The sequence below is a fragment of the Enhydra lutris genome, unplaced genomic scaffold (assembly GCF_002288905.1).
Source record: "Enhydra lutris kenyoni isolate GAN:26980312 unplaced genomic scaffold, ASM228890v2 scaffoldscaffold11, whole genome shotgun sequence".
NCBI classification, from domain to species: Eukaryota; Metazoa; Chordata; class Mammalia; order Carnivora; family Mustelidae; genus Enhydra; species Enhydra lutris.
The window spans coordinates 33,877,950-33,898,527 of record NW_019154095.1 but is presented as its reverse complement, the minus strand read 5'-3'; the positions used below and the strand labels follow the sequence as shown (position 1 = coordinate 33,898,527).

The 20,578-nt window shown below is 37.2% G+C and overlaps 1 protein-coding gene across 1 annotated transcript in view; it reads right to left on the bottom strand.

Moving 5' to 3' along the window:
• Positions 1 to 20,578, bottom strand: part of LOC111144610 (potassium calcium-activated channel subfamily U member 1) — a 150,025-nt gene that overhangs the window by 74,188 nt on the left and 55,259 nt on the right. The window contains exons 15-18 of the mRNA XM_022498994.1: positions 20,075 to 20,187; positions 19,667 to 19,735; positions 15,601 to 15,690; positions 15,376 to 15,473 (exon numbers count right to left, since the gene is read on the bottom strand). Of these exons, the coding sequence (XP_022354702.1) occupies positions 15,376 to 15,473; positions 15,601 to 15,690; positions 19,667 to 19,735; positions 20,075 to 20,187 (370 nt within the window). The remainder of the gene's footprint in view (positions 1 to 15,375; positions 15,474 to 15,600; positions 15,691 to 19,666; positions 19,736 to 20,074; positions 20,188 to 20,578) is intronic.

The following is a 20,578-nucleotide window of genomic DNA, read 5'->3' as shown; positions in this document are numbered from 1 at the left end:
TCTATCTCAGCTATCTGGGTTTGGAATTCTCCTCCCTGGGAATCAGTGGCTGGGATGACTCCTATCTTAAAGAGGTCAATTAGTCTTGGATGTTAATGAAAAAAGTGACCCAGGGATAAACCTTAAAGAGAACAGTGAAATGGGCTAAATTCAAATTTGGACCACAGATCCAAACCACTCCTATCATCACCTCCTGCCCTTGACTCCTTTCATATCCTCTTTCCAATTTCCTTTTCAAAATTCCTCTCTCCTTTTAGGTATGACTCCAGGGCAAAAATTAACATTTTAATGAGGACTCTAAAACAGTGCTCAGGGGGTGGAGATTAGGGAAATCTGGACACAACTTTCCCCAGGGCCATTTTCTTATTGCTCATCTGTATGCCCCACCCCAACCAGTGCATACAGATACTCCTATAAGTTCCTCCTTGCCCTGGTTGAGGATCACTACTCTACAGCCTGAGGCATCTGAGGTTCCAGTGGTGAAAATAGCAGGCAGTGAACTGTTTAGTTAGGGCTGGAGAAGTTCCTGCCCAATAATTTATCTAACTATAGTAAGTAGAAAAACAGAAAGACTACTCCTCCTTATTTGAAGGCTAGCCCTGCTAGTCTTCCTGCTCTGAACCCCAAAACATCAGGGAATGGGCTAAAATAAGTATAATCCACTAGGACTTCTCTGCCAATTCTTATTTCATCTGCATTTCATTGATGAGAAAAAAAATAATGAGATTCTTTTTGAGCTTATATTCCCATAGGTAATATGATAATTAACATACATATACTTACTATTTTCCAGGTACTGGTCTTAATGCTTTTTATATTAATATGTTCAATTTGTATACTCTTTATGTGCTAATATTCTCATTTAATCTTCTGAGATATGTGATATTATCATCAGCATTTTACAATAATCTGAAGCACAATGAGAGTTTGAATAATTTGCTTAAAGGCACACAGCTAAGAGGTGACCATTGCAGAATCCATGCTCTTCACTACCACACTATGCTGCCTCTTGAAAATGTTTAGATTATAAATTTAAGTGGAGAATCTCTGATGTGGTTTCAGCTTAGAAAAATGCAAGTAATCAAAGGCAAGAGGGATTATAAATCACTGAACATCAGAATTGGAAAGGGTCATTGAGATGAAAAGAACTGCCCAGTCTGGAAATAATGACAACACTGAGACCCGCAAAAGTAGCATATCTTCCCTTAACCACAGTAAATCAGTGGCACAGTTGTCCTTAGCATTCAAGTCTTCTGAACTCTCAATTAGCATAGCAGGAGGAAGAAATTGGTGGGACTGAGCAAACCCAATTAACTCAAGAACGAAATGGTTATTAGAAAAGAGTAGACTGGGGATACTCTGCATTAGGGCTCTGAAACATGAAATATTCAACCTGAAATTTCTACTAATCCAAAGTCAGAAAATTTTTCTATTTTGCTATCAATTACTAGGTTCTTAAGTCCTTTTTGAAAGCTAATTTGCTGGAAGAACTTCCAGATATTATTATGACTCTTAAATCTCTAAGGTCGAAGAACTCCCTTCTATAGTGATGTCCTTTTGGGCGCATTTTGATGAGTACTCTCTCCAGATTCAAATTCCTACACAAGCCTAGTTCCCTAGCTGCCCGACCTGTGAGCATTTCATAGTACTCTGCTGCCATCATCTGGCAAACTGAAGTCAAGAACAGCTGACACCTCCCACTACTTCAGCGTCTGGGTACCAGATTATTTGATAAGAGTTCTCTAGGAAAAACAATCTGAGAGTTTTGAAGGGGCGGGGGGGTGGGAGGTTGGGGGAACCAGGTGGTAGGTATTAGAGAGGGCACAGATTGCATGGAACACTGGGTGTGGTGCAAAAACAATGAATACTGTTACGCTGAAAAGAAATAAAAAATAAATAAAAAAATAAAGTGATTACAGAAAAAAAAAAAAAAAGAGTTCTCTAGGACACATGGGATAGGCATGCCAGGAGTGGTGACTGAGGATCAGTGCCAGGCAGGAAGAAGAAAAGATCCTATTATGAGAAGAATAAAAGATTCTGAGAATTGTGATCACTACAGGGAAACTCAAACATTTGATTATAGGTTAAAAATCTTACTAATTTATTCCCTAGGTATTATTAAACGTATGTTACAGAGATGGGTAAAATTTGGCATATCTACAAATATGATGGCAGAGCCTTTCTATTTATAGAAAAATCTTTCCCTCTTTAGACTAGAGCAAATTCCTGCTTTAAAATATATATAGTAAGGGTACCTGGGTGTTCAATTGATTAAATGTCGGACTCTTGATTTTGTCTCAGGGTTCCAAGATCAAGTTTCACCCAGAATGGAGCCTGCTTAAGATTCTCTCTCTCCCTTTACCTCTGCTCCTCTCCACCCTGCTTGTTCACTCTCTCTTTCTTGCCCTCAAAAAATAAAATAATAAAATAAAATAAATAAAATGTAAAATCATGCTTAAAACCTTGCTAAAGGGGTGATTTTTAATTTTTATAAAACACTTTTGTTTTGCAAAATGGCTAACAAAAGTGCACACATATATGTGTGTATACCGAGCTTGCAAAAGTTTGACTTGTATACTATATTTACAGAAATACATCTACTGTGTGAAACCATGCTAAATTTTCATATATTATAAAGATACATGTAGTGAGATGATACTTTTAATGTATTATTTTTTCTTTCTTCACTCCTTTTTTTAATGGATATTTATCCTATTTATTCATTCTCATCCCTTGCCTCAAGAAAGAGTCTTAAGTTATAGAACACAAAAGAAGTCAATGTTTAGCTTCTGAATCCAAAATCGGGTCTCAAAGCCTATTTAATTCACAATCTTCAGACACCCATTTAATTCACAATCTTTAGACTTAAGCATTCAGTGGCAACCCTATGGACAATAGGGATTTCAGGTTACCCTCATCCCAGCTCACACTGAAGGCAGAGTTTCTACAGTGAGAGAATCAAACCAGGAAGATGAGAGGCTACCACCACTGCCCAGTGCCCCGCTCAAAAAGTAGATGTGTTGCTTTGAGAGAAGTCTCCAGCTCTGGAGCAGTGGCTCAGACATTCTGACCAGAAGGAGAAGCAGGCCATTAGAACAGCAAATGCTGAAGCTCTTCCCAAGGGAGCTTCCTTTATTTGGACCAGTGTGGAAAAGTTCAAGCCCAAAGATGCTTTTGAAAACAATGGTGATTTTGGTGGCAAACAATTAGGTTGAGGTTGGTAGCTCCATGAGAGCAATAAGGTAAACCATAGGCCAGAGTTTACTACAGTGAGACAGGAAAAGAGAGAGCTAATAAGTGCTCTCTTTGGGTCAGAAGGGACCTCAAAGACTGGCCTCAAAGATTAATCCTGCAATGGGACCCACATTTAATTGAATAATACCTTAGAACAATATAAGCCTGAGGGTATTGTCAAGAATAATAGAATCAACAGCAACCAGTAGTACACCCCAAGAGCTGGGTGTGATACCAACAGAGACAGAGAGATGAAAAGAGGGATCAGGAAAGGAGACAATTCCAAGAGCCCTTATTAAAACCACCACCATTCCCCATTGACCATGTGCCAAGTCAAGGTTACACTCTGATGAGAAATATCAGAGTCTTAATGCTGCCAGGGGAATAGACTTCAATGAAATAGTCAATCCCAATCACTAATTCATTAATCAAACAAGCAATGGCAACAAGCTCTGGTATCCAGAGTTGCTACATTATATTGTCTAAAAGTCTAGTTTTCAACAAGAACAGCAAAATTATGAGATATGTAAAGAAGCAGGAAAACATGAAACATATACAGGGGTTAAAAAAAAAAGAGGCAGACAACAGAAATGGCCTGTGCAAGGGTCCAGATGTCCCACTTAGCAGACAAATTCTTCAGAGCAGCTATTACAATTATGTTCTAAGAATTTAAAAAAACATGATTCAAGAAATAAAGAAAGGCGTGTTGATAATGTCTTTTCAAAGAGACAATAATAAACAGATGGAAATTATAAAAAAAGAACCCAATGGAAATTCTATACTTGAAAAGTATACTAATTGAAGAGGGGTTAATGGACTGAAGAGTGTCCCCCCAATTCATGTCTACTTGGAACCTCAGAATGTGACTGCTCTGGGCTGAATTTTGTCCTTCTCAAATTCACATGTTGAAGCCCTAACTCCCAGTGTGACTATACGTGGAGATAGACACTTCATAGAAGTAATTTAGGCCAAATGAGGACCCTGATCTGATAGGATTAGTATTCTTATAAGAAGAGGAAGAGAAACCAGAGCTTTCTATCTGCCATTTGAGTACACTGGGAGAAGGTGGCTATCTATAAGCCAGGAACAGACCTCTCTCCAGAAACTGAGTTGGCTGGTACCTTGATCATGGGACTTCCAGCCTCCAGAACCATGAGAAAATAAATTACTCCTGATTAAGCCATCCCAGTCCCTGGTATTGTTTTTTTTTTTTTTTTTTTTTGCTTCCTACTACAATGACCTTAAAGAAATGACATCTCTACAGACATAATTAGTTAGGAATTTCAAGATGAAATCATCCTGGATTTTGGATGAGTTCTAAGTCCAAAACTGGTGTCCTTAAAAGAGGAAGAGACGCAAGAAAGAGGGCCATGTGAAGACAGAGGCGGGCTGCAGTGATGCCAACACAGGCAATGGCCATCAGCAGCTTCTAGAGCTAGAAAAGACAAGGAAGGATTCTCCCATGAGCCTTCAGAAGGAGTGTGGCCCTGCTGATACCCTGACTTCAGACTTTGGTCTCAGAACTAGAACAGAATAATTTTCTGTTGTTTGAAGCTACCCAGTTTAATCAAGGGGCTTCTGACTGGCACAGAATACACCATCCCCCAAAGATGTCCATGTCCTAATCTCCAGAACCTGTGAGTATTTCAGGTTATATATGGTGAGGGGGATTCAAGGTTGCAAATAGAAAGGCGCTAATTAGCTCACCTTGAAAGATTTTCCCAGATTAACCAGGTGGCTCAATTGAATCACAGTTTTTTCAATGTGGAACACGGAGGCAGAAGATCCAGAGTCAGAGAAGGTAACGTGATGATGGAAATAGAGTTTGAACAATAAGATGTGAGAAAGACCTGCAGACATTGCTGGCTTTAAAGACAGACTGGGGCCATAAGCCAAAGAGTATAGGCAGCCTCTACAAACTGAGTAAGCAAGGCCGTGGATTCTTGCTTAGAACTTCCATAAAGACCCTTGTCAGGTAGACCCATTCAGACTTCCGAATGATAAAATAATGTTAATTTATCACTAAGCCACTAAACATGTGGTAATTTGTTACAATAGCAATTGGAAACTAATGCAGGGCCTAGCAATAGATTTGAGCGCCAGAAGAAAAAAAAAATCAGCAAATATAGGACAGACTGAGAGTGACTACAATCCAAAAGAGCAAGAGCAGAAGAAAGAGAGACAGACAGAGAGACAGAAAGAGAGAGAAGGAAGAAAAATAAACAATTCCAGAAATATGTGGATCCCCAGTAAGTGTACCATATATATGTAAAGATAGGACAAGTTAGGGGGAAGAGAGATAAAGGAGGGAGAAAACATACTCAAATAAACAATGAATTAAATCTTCCCAAATTTGATGAAAAATATTAAACTACATATATGGGCATGCCTTAGAGGTATTGTGGGTTTGGTTCCAGACCACTTTACTAAAACAGATAGCATGGTAAAACAAGTCTATTAATTTTATGGTTTCCTTGTTCATATATGTCTATGCTATACTGTGGTCTAAGTGTACAATAGCATTATATCTAAAAAAAAGTACATAATTAAAAAATACTTTTTTGCTAAATGATGCTACCCATCATCTGAACTTATAGTGAATCACAGTGTTTTTGCTGGTGAAAAGGCTTGCCTTGGTGCTGATGGCTGCTGACTGATCAGAGTGGTGGTTGCTGAAGGTGGGGGTGTCTATGGCAATTTCTTAAAATAAAACAATGAAGTTTCCTGCATCAACTGACTCTTCTATTGTGTCTCAGGGAATAAGGAGGCCTAAGGAGAAGTGGAGTAGTTGGTCAGTGGAGCAGTCAGAACACATACCATATATCAATTAAGTTATATGTGTTAGAGGGGCATGGTCCATGGCACCCAAAACAATTGCCATAGTAACACCAAAGATCACTGATCACAGATCATTAAAACAAATATAATAATACTAAATAATACTAGTAATACTAAAGTTTGAAATACTGTAAGATTAACAAAATGTGACACAGAAACATGAAGTGAGGAAATGGTATTGGGAAAATAATGCCAACAGACTTGCTTGATGCAGGGTTGTTATAAAACTTCAATTTGTAAAAAATGCAATAACTGTGAAGTGTAATAAAGTGAAGAACAATAAAATGAGGTATGCCTATATTACTTCCCTATGAATGTTGTAACAAATTACCACAAAATGTTGGCTTAAAACAATATTCCTTTATTTTCTTACAGTTCTGGAGTTCAGAATATGGAAGTAATTTTCCCTGAGCTGAAATCAGGGCATTAAGTTTCTTTCAGGGATTCTAGGAGATAATCCATCTCCTTGAATTTTCCACCTAGGAGAGGCTCCCTGTATTCCTTGCCCTGTGGCTCTTTCCTCCATCTTCAAAGACAATGGCATAACCTTTTCTCTCTCTGAATTAGCTGCCATCTGCTTTCACCACAAGCCCTTTTTTCTTGCTCATGTAGTTGAATCTCCTCCTTCCGCCTCCCTTTCATAAGGACCTTTATGATTACATTTAAATTCCACATAGATAATCCAGGATAATCTGCCCATCTCAAGATCCTTAATTCAATCACATCTGCAAAGTTCCTTTTGTCATATGAAAATAACATTCATGGGGTTCCAGGCGTTAGAGTATGGCTGTCTTTGGGGGCCATTACTTACTCTATTACATTACACATCCAAAGATATCAGTGAATGCCAAATAGGATAAGCATAAAGATATCCAGACACAGACATATCATAGGAACAATGCTGAAAGTCAAAGACAAGAAGAAAATCTTAAAAGCAGCAAAAGACAGGCAAAACTTGATTTACAAGTGAAACCCAGTGAGATTAACAGAGGACTTTTCATCAGAAAGAATGGAGGCTAGAAGGCAGTGGGATGATATACTCAAGGTGTTGGAATAAACTGTCAACCAAAAATTCTATATCCAGTAAAACTATCTTTCAAAAATGAAATTGAGCCACACACATAAAAATGATAAAGACTTCAGAAAGTTTGTTTCTCCATAAAAACAAAGAATAAACGGACAAAAATGGTCAGAATGAATTTTTTCAGAATTCTGAAAACTAATCGGCAGTGATCCAAGAACAATTAGTCCAGAAAAATGAATATATCTTCATTAAAACAGCAATCTTTGTGGTGTTTTAACTTATATTGGTCCCATCTCCAACTCCCTAGCTACTTAGTATCCTTGAAAAATAATGCCCCATGTTCCTGGTGTCAGAGGGAGTAGAGCAGAACTACAATTCTTTCAAAGCCTTATTTCCAAAGGAGAGTCATTATTTGACTTGTGTGGTGGTTCCCTGGATGATGCTACTTGAATAACTTGTCTTTTTTCAACCTTATTTAAACTTACCTAGTTCTAAAACCCTCTATCCAGTAAGCCATAGTAAATGTTTTAGTATCACAGCTGTGTGAGAAAATGGATAAAAGGGCAAACAATAGACTAAAAAATGTTTAAAGGAAAAACTGAGGAATAAGTTGTCCATAGGCACTTTAAAAAATCCTAGAACAGTCCTGAAAATGTAAACAACATACATGCCCAGGGCTCCAGGAATATACACAGATGTGTGCATGCTGAAAAGGTCCTAAGTTCTCACCTCTCACTGACCTTGATGTTCTGTTCAAGCAGGAAGTGAGGGCTAAAGCAGAGTTGACAACTGCCTAGCTGAATATTGGAGGCATGTCTCAACAAAAACACTAAATCCTTTGACAAATACTGGGAGATTTATTGGTTGCAGGTATTTAACAAGATCTCTGTCCAGTTAATAGATGGCCACTAAACAAACACAAGAGAGAATTCAGTGGCTACAAATGACAAAGAAGCAGACATTATATAGTTCATAAAAGTCACTAGAATAATGGCAACTACAACAGGCAGTAACAACAACAAAAAAACACTAGGGAATAAGGTGGGCGAAATTTGATTTCCATAATTACCACAGTTATATTTGGAATGTCTAATTTTCAACAAAAAGTTATGAGACATGGAAAGAAACAGGAAAGTATTATCCATATACAGGATGAAAAGCTATCAGTAGATACTGTCTCTGAGAAAGCCAGACATTTCATTTAGTAGTCTAAGACTTTAAATCTATTAAAAGTTATTTTAAGTATGTTCAGAGAACTAAGGGAAATTATAGCTAAAAACTGAAAGAATATGAGAATGATGTCTCACAAAACAGAGAATACTAATAAAGAGTTACAGTTATTAAGGGAACCTGGGTGGCTCAGTTAGCTATGCATCTGCCTTTGGCTCAGGTCACAATCTTGGGGTCCTGCATTTCTTGCTCAGCAGGTGTCTGTTTCTCCCTCTCCCTCTGCTGCACCTCCCAGCTTGTACTCTCTATCTCTCTTGCTCTCTCTCTCTCTCTCAAATAAATAAATGAAACCTTTAAAAAATTAAAAAATAAAAAAGAGTTAGAATTATTAAAAAATATGAATCCTGGAGTTGAAAAGCATAAGAACCAAAATAAAAAATTAGTTTAATTTGAGATCAAGTTTCAACATCCTGAAAAAAGAATCAGCCAAGTCAAAGATAGGTCAAGGGAGATTATCCAGTCTGAGTTACAGAAGAAAAAATAAAGAAAAGTGAACTGAATGTGAGAGATCTTCTGGGATGCTGTATAAATGTACCAACATCCACTCAATGGTAGTCACAGAAGGAGAAGAGAGACAAAGAGTAGAAAGAATATTTGAAGAAATAATGTCCAAAAACTTCTCAAATTGGATGAAAAACATTAATCTACACAACCAAGAAGGTTACAAATTCTAATTATCATAAATTCAAAAAGATCAACATCTAGATACTCCATAAAAAAACTACTGAAACCCAAAGAAAAGGAGAGAATACTCAAAGCATCAAGAAGTGACTCATCATGTACAAAGGATCCTCAATAAGGATTGACAGCTGATTTCTTTTTTTCCTTTTTTAAAAAATAGTTTATTTATTTAACAGAGAGAGAGAGAGAGAGAGAGAGAGCATGCACAAGCAGGGGGAACAGCAGGCAGAGGAAGAGGGAGAAGCAGGCTCCCCACCAAGAAGGGAGCCCAATGTGGGGATCTATCCCCAGTACCCTGAGATCATGACCTGAGCTGAAGGCAGATGCTTAACCAACTGAGCCACCCAGGTGCTCCAACAGCTGATTTCTTAAGATAAACAATGGAGGCCAGGAAGCAGTAGGATGACATATTCAAAGTCCTGAATGAAAAATTGCCAAGAAACAATTCCATATTTGCTAAAACTATCCTTCAAAAATGAAAGATAAATTAAGACATTTTAGGACTTAAAAAACCTAAGAGAGTTCATTGCTTATGAACATAAAAAAGTCCTACATCAAATACAAATAGGAGTCCTTGAATTTGAAATAAAAGGACACCAGGCAGTAACTCAAATCCACATGAAGAAATAAAGAGCATTGGTAAAGGAAGATTTACATAAATAAATATAAAATAAAATACAGAGCTTTTTGTTTGTTTGTAAACTCTTTTTTTTCTATCTGATTTAAAAGATGAATTTATAGAAAAATAATTACAAATTTATGCTGATGGCCACACATATATAAAGATTTAATTTGTGATGATAACCTAAAGGGAGGAAATGGAACTATATAAGAACATAGTTTTTGTATACTATAGAAACTAACGTGGCATTAATCCAAACAAAATTATTATACATTGTGAGGTTAACAACATATTCCAGGCCAACTATCAAGAAAATAACAAAAAATATATATGAAAATAAATAGCAAGAGATTTAAACTGGTACTCTAGAAAATACCTAACACAAAAGAAGGCAGTAATAAATGATTTAAGAAACAAAAGAGATGTGACATGTTAAAAAAACAGCAAAACAGCAGTTGTAAATACTAATTTATCAGTAATTGCATTAATGTGAATGAATTAAACTCTGTAATAAAGAAGCAGAGGGGACACCTGGGTGGCTCAGTCAGTTAAGCATCTGCCTTTGGCCCATGTCATGATCCCAGGGTCCTGGGATCAAGCCCCACATCAGGCTGCCTGCCCAGCAGGGAGGCTGCTTCTCCCTCTCCCTCTGCCTATTCCTCCCCTTGTTTATGCTCTCTCTCTGTCAAATAAATAACTAAAATCTTAAATAAAATAAAATAAAGAAGCAGGGATTGGCAGAATGGGGAAAAAGAACATGATCCAACTGTATACTGCATACAGGATATATACTTTAGATTCAAAGACACTAATAGATTGAAAGAAAAAGGATGAAAAACATTTCATTCAAATGGTAACCAAAAGAGCACTAGAGTGGTTACACTAATTTCACACAAAATAGAATTTAAGACAAATATATTACTAAAGACAAAAACATTTTATAATGATAAAATGGTTAATCTACTGCTAAGATGTAACAGACTCATAGGCACATAACAATAGAAATCCAAAACACATGATTCATAAAACTAACATATTTAAATGGGGAAATAGATAATTCAACAATAATAACTGGAATTTTAATACCCCACTTTCAATAGCAGACAGAACTATCCATTGTTCTATCAGCAAGGATCACCAAGGAAATAGAAGACTTAAAAACAAACAAACAAACAAACCTATAACCCAACTAGACCTAACAAACATCTATATAACATTCCACTCAATGACAAAAGAATACAGACTCTTTTCAGCTATACGTTGAATATTTTTCAGGATGGATCATATAATAGCCCATAAAATAAGTATGAATGTATTTAAAGGAATTTAAATCATACAAAGACTTTGTATTTAAATACAAAATCATTTTGTTCTTCAATAAAAATGAAATGAAATGAAAAGTCAGTAACGAAGGAATTGGGGAAATCCATAAATACGTGGAAACAAAACAACATATGCCTAAATAACCAATGGGTCCTGCCCCTACAAATCACAAGTGGAATTATACAATACTTTTAGATAAATATGAAAATAAAAACAGAACTCATCAAAATATGACATAACCTTAAAGAGTGCTTAGAGAAAATTTTACTGATATTAATTCTTCTGTTTACTGATATTAATTCTTCTGTTTATTTAAAAAGAAAAAAAGATCTAAAATCACATAACCTAATCTAATCTTTCATGTTAAGACACTGAGAAGAGAAAATTAAATCATATTAAATTGAAAGAAGGAAATAATAAAAATTAGAGTATACACAACTTAATTAAAAGATTGAACAATAGTAGATTAAAAAATTAAAATTGATTCTTTGGAAAACCCAATAAAATAGACAACTGGCAAGACTGGCCACAAAAATGAGGAAATACTCATATTACTAAAATCATAAATGAATGAGCAGAAATTAGGCAAGAAAATGAAATAAAAGGCCACAAAAAAGGGTATTAGAACTAATAAAACAGTTTCAGTAAGGTTGCAGAATACAAGATCAATGCACAAAAATCAATTGTATTTCTAGACCCTAACAATGAATCATCTGCAAATGGCTTCATTTTGGGTCATGATCTCAGGATTGTGAGTCAGAGCCTCATGTAGGGCTCTGTGCTCAGTGCAGAGTCTGCTTGAGATTCTCTCACTCTCCCTTTGCCTCTCCCCCCACTCATACTCTTGCTCTCTTCCTCTCTAAAACAAATAAATAAATAAAATCTTAAAAAAAAAAAAGAAAATAATTGCATTTACAAAAGCACTAAAAAGAATAAAATACTTAGGAATCAACTGAACATGAATAATATAAAACCTTTTATCTGAAAATTATAAAACACCATTGAAGGAAATTACAGGTATAAATAGATATAAAGACATCACATGTTCATGCGTCAGAAGACTTACTGTCTTAATAACAATATTTCCAAAATTGACCTACAGACTCAACACAATGCCAATCAAAATCCCAGGTGGCTTCTTTGCAGAAATTGACATGTTTATCCCAAAATTCGTAAGAAAATGCAGGGACGCAGAATAATCGAAATGATCTTGAAAAAGAATAACAAACTTGGAGGACTCATATTTCCAGATCTCAGAATTTAATACAAAACTATGATAGGGAAGTCAGTGTGGTACTGACACAAAGCTAGACATACAGATCAAAGAAATAAAACTGAGACTCAGAAATAAACCCACACCTTTGCAGTCCATTGTTTTATGACAAGGGCACCAAAAAGAGTTCAAGAAAAACTGATGCATGGACAACTGAATATCCACATTGAAAAGAATGAAATTGGATCCTTTCCTGAAACCAAACATAAAAAATCAACTCAAAAGGAATCACTGACCCCCCATGTAAGAGCTAAAAACATAAAATTCTCAGAAGAATTTTATGTTGGAGTAAATCTTTACGACCTCAGGTTAGCTATTCCACAAAAGCACAAGCAACAAATGATGAAATACATCACTGGAATTCATCAAAATTTAAATTTTGATGAGGAAATAAACTTTGATGAAGAAAAATTATATGAAGAAAAAAGGACAAACCACAAAATGGGAGAAGATATTGGGAGACCATACATCTGATAAGGGACATATATTTAGAATATATGAAGACCGTATACAACCCAATAATAGAAAGACAACAACCCAATTTAAAAAGTGGGTAAAGGATCTGAATAGACATTCCAACAACATACAAATGGCCCATAATATCCTCACAAAAGATGCTCAACTTCATTAGCCATTAGGGTAATTCAAGTTAAAACCACAATAAGACACCAATTTATACTCATTAGGATGGCTATTATTAAAAAAAAGGGGGGGATTATTTTTTTAAAAAGGATGTGGAGAAATTGGAACTCTTACATATTGCTGGTAGAAGTGTGAAACGAGGTAGCTCCTGAGGAAAACTGTATAGCAGTTCCTCAAAGAATTAAACATTGAATTAATATCTGATTTAGCAATTTTACTGCTGGATATATACAAGAAAAATCACAAGCAGGAAGTCAAACAGATATCTGAGCACCAATATTCATAGCAACATTATCCACAATATCCAAAAGGTGCAAACAACTTAAATGTCCATCAACAGATGAATGAATAAACAAGATGAAGTATATCCATACAACATAATATCATTCAGCCATAAAAAGAAATGAGGTATTGATACATGCTACAACATGGCTAAGTGAAGGGTGCCAGACAAAAGAGACCTCATGCTGTCTGATTCCCATTTCATGAAATGATCAGACAAATCTAGACACAAAAATAGACTAGTGGTTTCCAGGGGTGTGGGCAGAAAAAAATGGGGAGTAACCACTACTGGGTATGGAATTCCTCTCTGAGTTATGGAAAATGTTCTAAAATTGGAGTGCTGGTTTCACAAATCTGTTTGCACACTAAAACCCGCTGAATTGTATGCTTTAGAAGTATTTATTTCATGGTATTTAAATTATATCTTAATAAAGCTTTTGTTATATAAAAATGTTAGAGCTGGGATCCCTCAGAAAGGACCCAGCCCCCTCCCACACCCAACACACACAACTTGTGTTTCAGGTTGCTGAGGACAGGTTGTGTTTCAAGTTGCTGGACAAGGAAAATGTGATAGCTTCAGAGGTGTGCCAAAGGGAAAAATGAGGGATGTGTTTCCTCTGTCATATGGATTTTCATTGGTGGAGGAGGCTCAGAAGAGTATTTGGTATCAATGCAAGATGATTACGGAGGAGGAGACAAGGCAGCAAGTGGGCTTAAACAGAGAGAAGGCTAGAGAGGGCTCCCACCTTCTGGTATGCATCTATATTTACCAGGAGACTGGAAAGTCTCAAACAGCTGAGGGGCCAAAATAACATACAGAATGAATAGATCAGGAGTACAGGTAAAGGGGCTTTGTAAGACCTCAAGACCAGAGGGTATGGCAGGGATGATGGATTTCGGTAATAAATGACAGAAGGTGACCCAAAGCCAAGAAGAACTAATACTGGTTACTGATGGAGAGGTCACAGATGCTGACACTTACCAAGGGAATGAGGTACCTCAGGAACCAGGAAGGACTTGTATTAAAGGGTATCTTGCTGTCCACTATAAGAACAGCCATGGGGGTGCCTGGGTGGTTCAGTCAATTAAGTGTCCAACTCTTGATTTAGGCTCAGGCCATGATCTCAGGGTCAGGACATTAAACTCTGAGTGGGGCTCTGCACTGGGTGTGGAGCCTGCTTAAGATTCTCTCCCTCTGCCCTCTACCTCACCCCCTTGCAAGCTTGCTCTCTCTCTCTCACTCTCAAAAAGAAAAACAAACAAAAAAAATCCCAACAACCATGATGTTGAGCAAATTTACTCCTGCATTTAAATAGAATTCTGGGGAGAAGGAAAGGATGAAACCTTAAAGATAAGAATAGTCCTGATAGGAAATTCAAATTTTGAATTAAGTTTAAATGCTGAAACACTGGGACTTTACCCACGGAATCCTAAAGTACTTGGAAGAGACTAAGTTTTAAACTACAAGGGAAGAAGTTATCATTAATGTATAAGACAATCTCTCTTTTGCAGCTATAGGGTAAAGTTGTTGGTAAGCTATTGAGTTCAATTAGAGATGAGAGAAAAAAATTACATTTCCTCATCACTGTGTCAGAATGAGTAAACTTTAAATCCCCTACAGTCCATTCAGGGTACTCAAGGAATGGTCCTGTTCCCAACGCTAGGAAAAATGATAATTATGTGACAAAATAGAAGTGTTAGCTAACGCTACAGTGGCAATCACATTGCAGTATAAATATATCAAATCAATCCATAGCACACCTTAAATTTACACAATGTTGTCAAATAAACATAGCTCGATAAAATAATTCTTTTGAAAGAGTGGTCATGAGGTAGCCTTATGGCCAACCAAGAAGTCAGATATAGGCTGAACTTTGAGACTGAAGAGGGAAAACCATTGTGATGGAGTGAAAAGCAACAGGCTGAAAGTCAGTAGGTCTGGCATTGAGTTGGGGGTGCCTCCAACTGGCTCTTGACTTTCAACGTTACTGAATCTCTTCTGGTACTCATTTGCTTGGCCTGTGAAGAAGTCTAACTAGATACCTAGCAAGATTTCTTCCAGCTCTAAAAAACTGATTCTCAGGTCTTGTATGCCCAGTTTGGGGAAATATCTGCCACTTCTGGGCCAAGTTCAAATAGGTATTATCTTAAGAGACGGAACTCATCTTTCTTTGGTCATGCCCCTGGAAGCTGGGCTGAGGGCAACCAGATATGAAGTGTAATTACCTGGAAAGTGTCGATGGACCTTGGCTTTGCAGCTACATTTTCCAATTAGCTCAGGAGTAAAGATATCATTGTGACAGCTGGCACAGTAAAAGGCGGCTCTGGACAATGAAAGCAAATCAAGAATGACTTATGTGAGGCTTAACACTAACCATGGTGCTGAATCAGTTTGCCATTGAGTTGCATTTGCTTTAGGACTTTCTCCCTATAAAGTAATAAAAAAATTACCTTATGACTTCCTTTGCAGATTCAGCAATAAAGAACCCTAGTGTGTTCTTACGCAGCTTAACCTGTACAGGTGGATTTAGCAGCAGACTACTGGAAACAGAAAATAAAAATACAGGAATTTTCCCCTTTAATTTGTATGGAAATATTTGGTGTCATTCTGTCATTACCAATGGATTCCCTGAACTGGAGAGTTAATAAGACTCCATCCCCTTCTGCTGCCAAATAGGGTAGAAAAACTGCATTTGATTGCTGCTAAATATCCAGAAGGGAGTCAGGTCACAACATGATTACAGCTGAGCTAAGGGTGAACTCCTCCCTGGACTGCATCCTAAACCTAAAATGGATAAACCAACTCAGATGCATGGAGCCTTGCTAATTTAGCCTACTCAATGCCACAGCCACATGGTTGCAAGTCTTACAGTCATAGTAGTGGTGTTTATCTTTAGGCTACTTGTCCTATAGAATTAAATTATGCCTAGTTAACCAGCTGGATTCAAAAGTTCCTTTTATTTGCTTATGCAATTTTTGAACTTGCATATTTCTTTAGACTGCATTTTTTTTCTATCTTGATTGCCAGATTTTTGAGAGCAGGAACCACATGAATTGTTTCTATTGCTACATGAACACTTTGATTTTCTCTTTCCTTATTGTTTGTGTGTTTGAAAATGACATCTTACAAATTTTACCCATGAGACTCCTTGATGTAGTACTACATCACGCCTATTTGAATTCCCCACATTTCTCCCTATGTTTTTCAGGCTATCCCATTTTTATTTCCTTTAATTCAGACCCTCAACACAGTGAGGTCTTATAAACTTGAAAGTACCATTACTTCATTTGCACACGGTAAAAGTACTCCTTTACTCCCTTAAAACACTCCTTTTATATTAACACTGGAAAGAAGTCAAATATTAATTTTGGCAAAGCTTATTCTGTTGTTAGGGTACTCCAAAGTAACTTCTGAGTTTAAGAGCTTTACAAAAATAAAAGGGGTTGTGCCACAAAAGCTCTTCCACACTATGCCAAGAATCAAAAGATGCTGGGTAGCTGTGTTGATGCTATATTCAGGTAGTTTATTATCTGAGACACTGGATGGCATTTTCCAAATGTTTACTGACTGATATTAATGAGTAGAATAAACGCTTTTAACTTTGAAAGGAAAAGAACATGGATTTGTGCCCCCATCATTGGCTGATGTTCACTAGCTAGCAAACATAAACTGAGTTGTATCTTCATAGCTCTTATTTTTAAGGCAGTACCCTCTGAACTCATATTAAGTATTTAGTAATGGGGGCGCCTGGGTTGCTCAGTGGGTTAAGCCTCTGCTTTCGGCTCAGGTCATGATCCCAGAGTCCTGGGATTGAGTCCCGCATTCGGCTCTCTGCTCAGCAGGGAGCCTGCTTCCTCCTCTCTCTCTCTCTGCCTGCCACTCTGCCTACTTGTGATCTCTCTCTCTCTCTGTCAAATAAAAAATAAAATCTTTAAAAAAATAAATATTTAGTAATGAAGATACTGTCACAATAACAGCTGCGGTTGCATTTGAAAGGAGAGGTGAACTCCCTTTGCACATTTTTCCGAACTGGCTTGAAATCCCTTTCATGAATCATGGCCACTTGCTCTCTAGAGAATGTTTGCTACTGCAACAAACTTAGAACATTATCTGACTGGGGTCAGATCCAGCTTTATTGCTTAGCAGATAATAAATTATCCCCTAAGACAAATCCATATGATTGTCAAGGGCTTTTTGAACTTTTTTTTTTTTTTTAAGATTTATTTACTTATTTATTTGAGAGAGAGAGAGAGCGAGACAGAGAAAGAGCACACAGGCATGCAAGCCGGGGAGGGGCAGAGGGAGAGGGAGAGAGAGAATAGTAAGCAGGCTCCACTCCTAGCTTGGAGCCTGATGGGGGGCTCCATTTCACATCCCTGAGATCACAACCTGAGCTGAAATCAACAGTCGGATGCTTAACTAAGGCACCCAGGTGACCTGGGCTTTCCCAAGTTTTAAAGTCTATTCAAGTGTATCGATTAGAAGAGAAAATAGAAGGTGAGAAAAGATGGGTTTTCCCTCCAGTTTTTCTGTATACTAGTCTAAACCTCAGCCATTGAGATGCCCTATTTTCCTCCCACTTATGGCTACAGTGGATTTAGTACAGCATAGTGATGAGGATCACCACCTCCCTTGCTGAGTTCAGATGCTGGCTCTGCCACTTGGGACTGATGTGAGTTTGGGAAAATTATTTAACTTTTCTGGGCCTCATCTTCCTTCTCTATAAAATGGGACTAAGAAGTATACCCATTGTTGTAGAGATTCAAGAGTTTATGTAAGCAAAGTGCCTGTAGCATTGCTGGTCATGAACTGGCAATCATGTAAAAGACTGCTATTAACCAAATCAGGATTTAATCTCTTTGATTCACCTGACTCTTCGGTGAGAAACCAAAGTTAAATGTAAGTTAGAGCACGATCCTCTTTCATTAGGGGTACATATGTGCTAGATAATAAACAGCATCAAGGCATCTTGAATATATGTGGAAATTAGCTGCCTAATAAATGTTTGTGTTTCTGTTCTGTGATGTCCCATAGTCATCCTAATAAAGTTTAAAGAAATCTAGGATGCTGAAGTTGGAAGGGACCTCAAGAACATTTGGTCCAGTAGTTTACAAATACCAGCAAAAAAACTGACTCTATCATGGGGTCTTCAAAAATTCTCTGGTCCTACCCTTGGAGATTTTGATTTTGTAAAGATCAGAGTGGGATTTTGGAATCTATATATATGCCTTTAAAGCTTTGCAAATAGTTCCAATGCATAGCCCATGTTGCTGAAGGCAAAGTTCTGGACCAGTCTAAGACTCAAACTGCCTGGTTTATGGTTCTAAGACTCCATCCTTTTTGCAGTAACCTATTTCTGGCAGAAAGGCCATTTGTGCACAGATTTAAATTCTGAGATTTTCTTGAGCATGGCAGGATTGTTAAATAGAATTAAGCCAGCTAGATGATACTATTTGTTATTCTCTCCTTAGTGACTTCCTTTGTACAGTACCCTGCTGACTCCTTTTGCCCAGATGCATTTTGCAATATCTCTACTTAGATTTTTCTTCTGTCCAACATTTCATTATAAAATTGTTCCTTTGTAGTCTGTCTGATATCATTCAAACTTGTTGAATTTTGACTACTTCTCTATAATTCTAAGGCTCCTGATAATGTCAGTTTTAGAACTAGAAAGGGTCTCAGGTATTAACATGACCTCCTCGATTCACAGAGAATGGATGTTTCTCCAACACCACAGAGTTAGCAAGTTATAATCAGGATCAGAATTTGGTCTGTTGATTCCAATTTAATTCAACTTAGTTTTCCACTAAAAGAATACATAAGCCAATATAATAGTCTTTCTTGTTCCCCAACCTATTTAAACCCTCAGTTTTTCTCATTTTTCAGCATTTTTTATTCTCTCTATATATATCATAGTAGTTGATTTGCTGTCTTACTAGATTTTTTTTATTACATGATAAATTATTTTAGTTCTCATATTATTCATTATGGGTTCTCAAGAAATTCCAATGGTCTAATAATGTTGGTTCTCTCTTTTATCTACTCTACCAAAAGCAGACTTTGTCCCATAGTCTGAATTCCCATTTTGCCATATTTTACAGCTTAGTTTCTAAAGCTACAGTTTATGGGAGCATTTATTGTCATAAATAATTCTATCTCATGGTACTATTTCATGGTCAAGACTTATAAGATCTAGTAATAAATTAAAAGGAATCCCAGATCTGAGAAGGAGAGCATTTCTTCTCTCCCTTGCTCATGAGAAAGAATTTGGGGAGGGCCACGGGAACAAAGGCAAAGCACCTGTCCACCCACTAGGGTAACCATTCTAACTCTAATCATTAGATTCTAACCCCAATCATTAAAGACAATACAAAGTGCACCACAGCAAACTGGGTGCCCAACAGGCTGGCTCTCAACAAATGGCAATATCTTAGTTATGTCTGTATTTTTGGAGAAGTCTTAATCATAAAGATTCTCCTTTTACAAAACTGAAAAGATTCAAAGTCTCATTGGTACCAGTAACCATGAAACATGGATTTGTGTTCGATGGCTATCAGCATGAGTCCCAGCTTCACAAAGCAGAGCCTAGGAAGGAAGATAAGTAATTGTGAGGAAAGAGGATAGCAGGGTGCTAATTCACAAGAATATGACCAACACTCTGTGCTCTGTGCTGGGAAAACACTAGTACCTCAGCAGAGGAAGAGACTCCTGAATGCAAGTCAATCTATTCTAAAGTTTATCATAGCCAGCATGGCGACTATGTCTCACACAGAATGCAAGCTTCTCAATTGCACAGATGCAGACTTGTTCATTCTTACACTTCAGTATTTATCATGGAGCCTGGCCTACAGTGGTCCCCCCAGTGAACATTATTGAAAGAATGTCATTGCATGAGGAACGAGGAAAGCATTTCTTTTAACTTACCGGGAAACGTCAGGAAAACTCATTCCAGCAAAGTCATCAGAGAGACGTTGAGTCAGGATTTTGTTCTTCAGGCCATTAAAGAAATATTTTTGCCAAGGCTGTTTAGGAAAAACCTGGAATACACAATCATGCCTCATGTAGAACTTGGACATGGAATATGGGATGTTATAATTCAAGTTGTATGTCCTGCTAAGCAGCAAACCAGCACCCATTGCACTTAAGTTATAGAAAAGAGATTTGTCCTAGTGGTTCACTGAAGAAACGTCAAAGGAAGAACTAAAACTCTACCATACACCTCAACTATTTACGCTAGAGAGTTCAGAAGAAAATGAAAGCATAATGAGTTGGTTTCTTCCCAGATGGCATTCATGACACCTTGTAGAAACTGAAATTCTCCCAATAATGTCAGCAAGGTAGACTGGTTTTTGAGTCAGTAACAGTAAGAGGAGAAGGACAATATGGAATCTAAGTTGTCTCTCCATAAATACAGCTGCTTAAGATTTT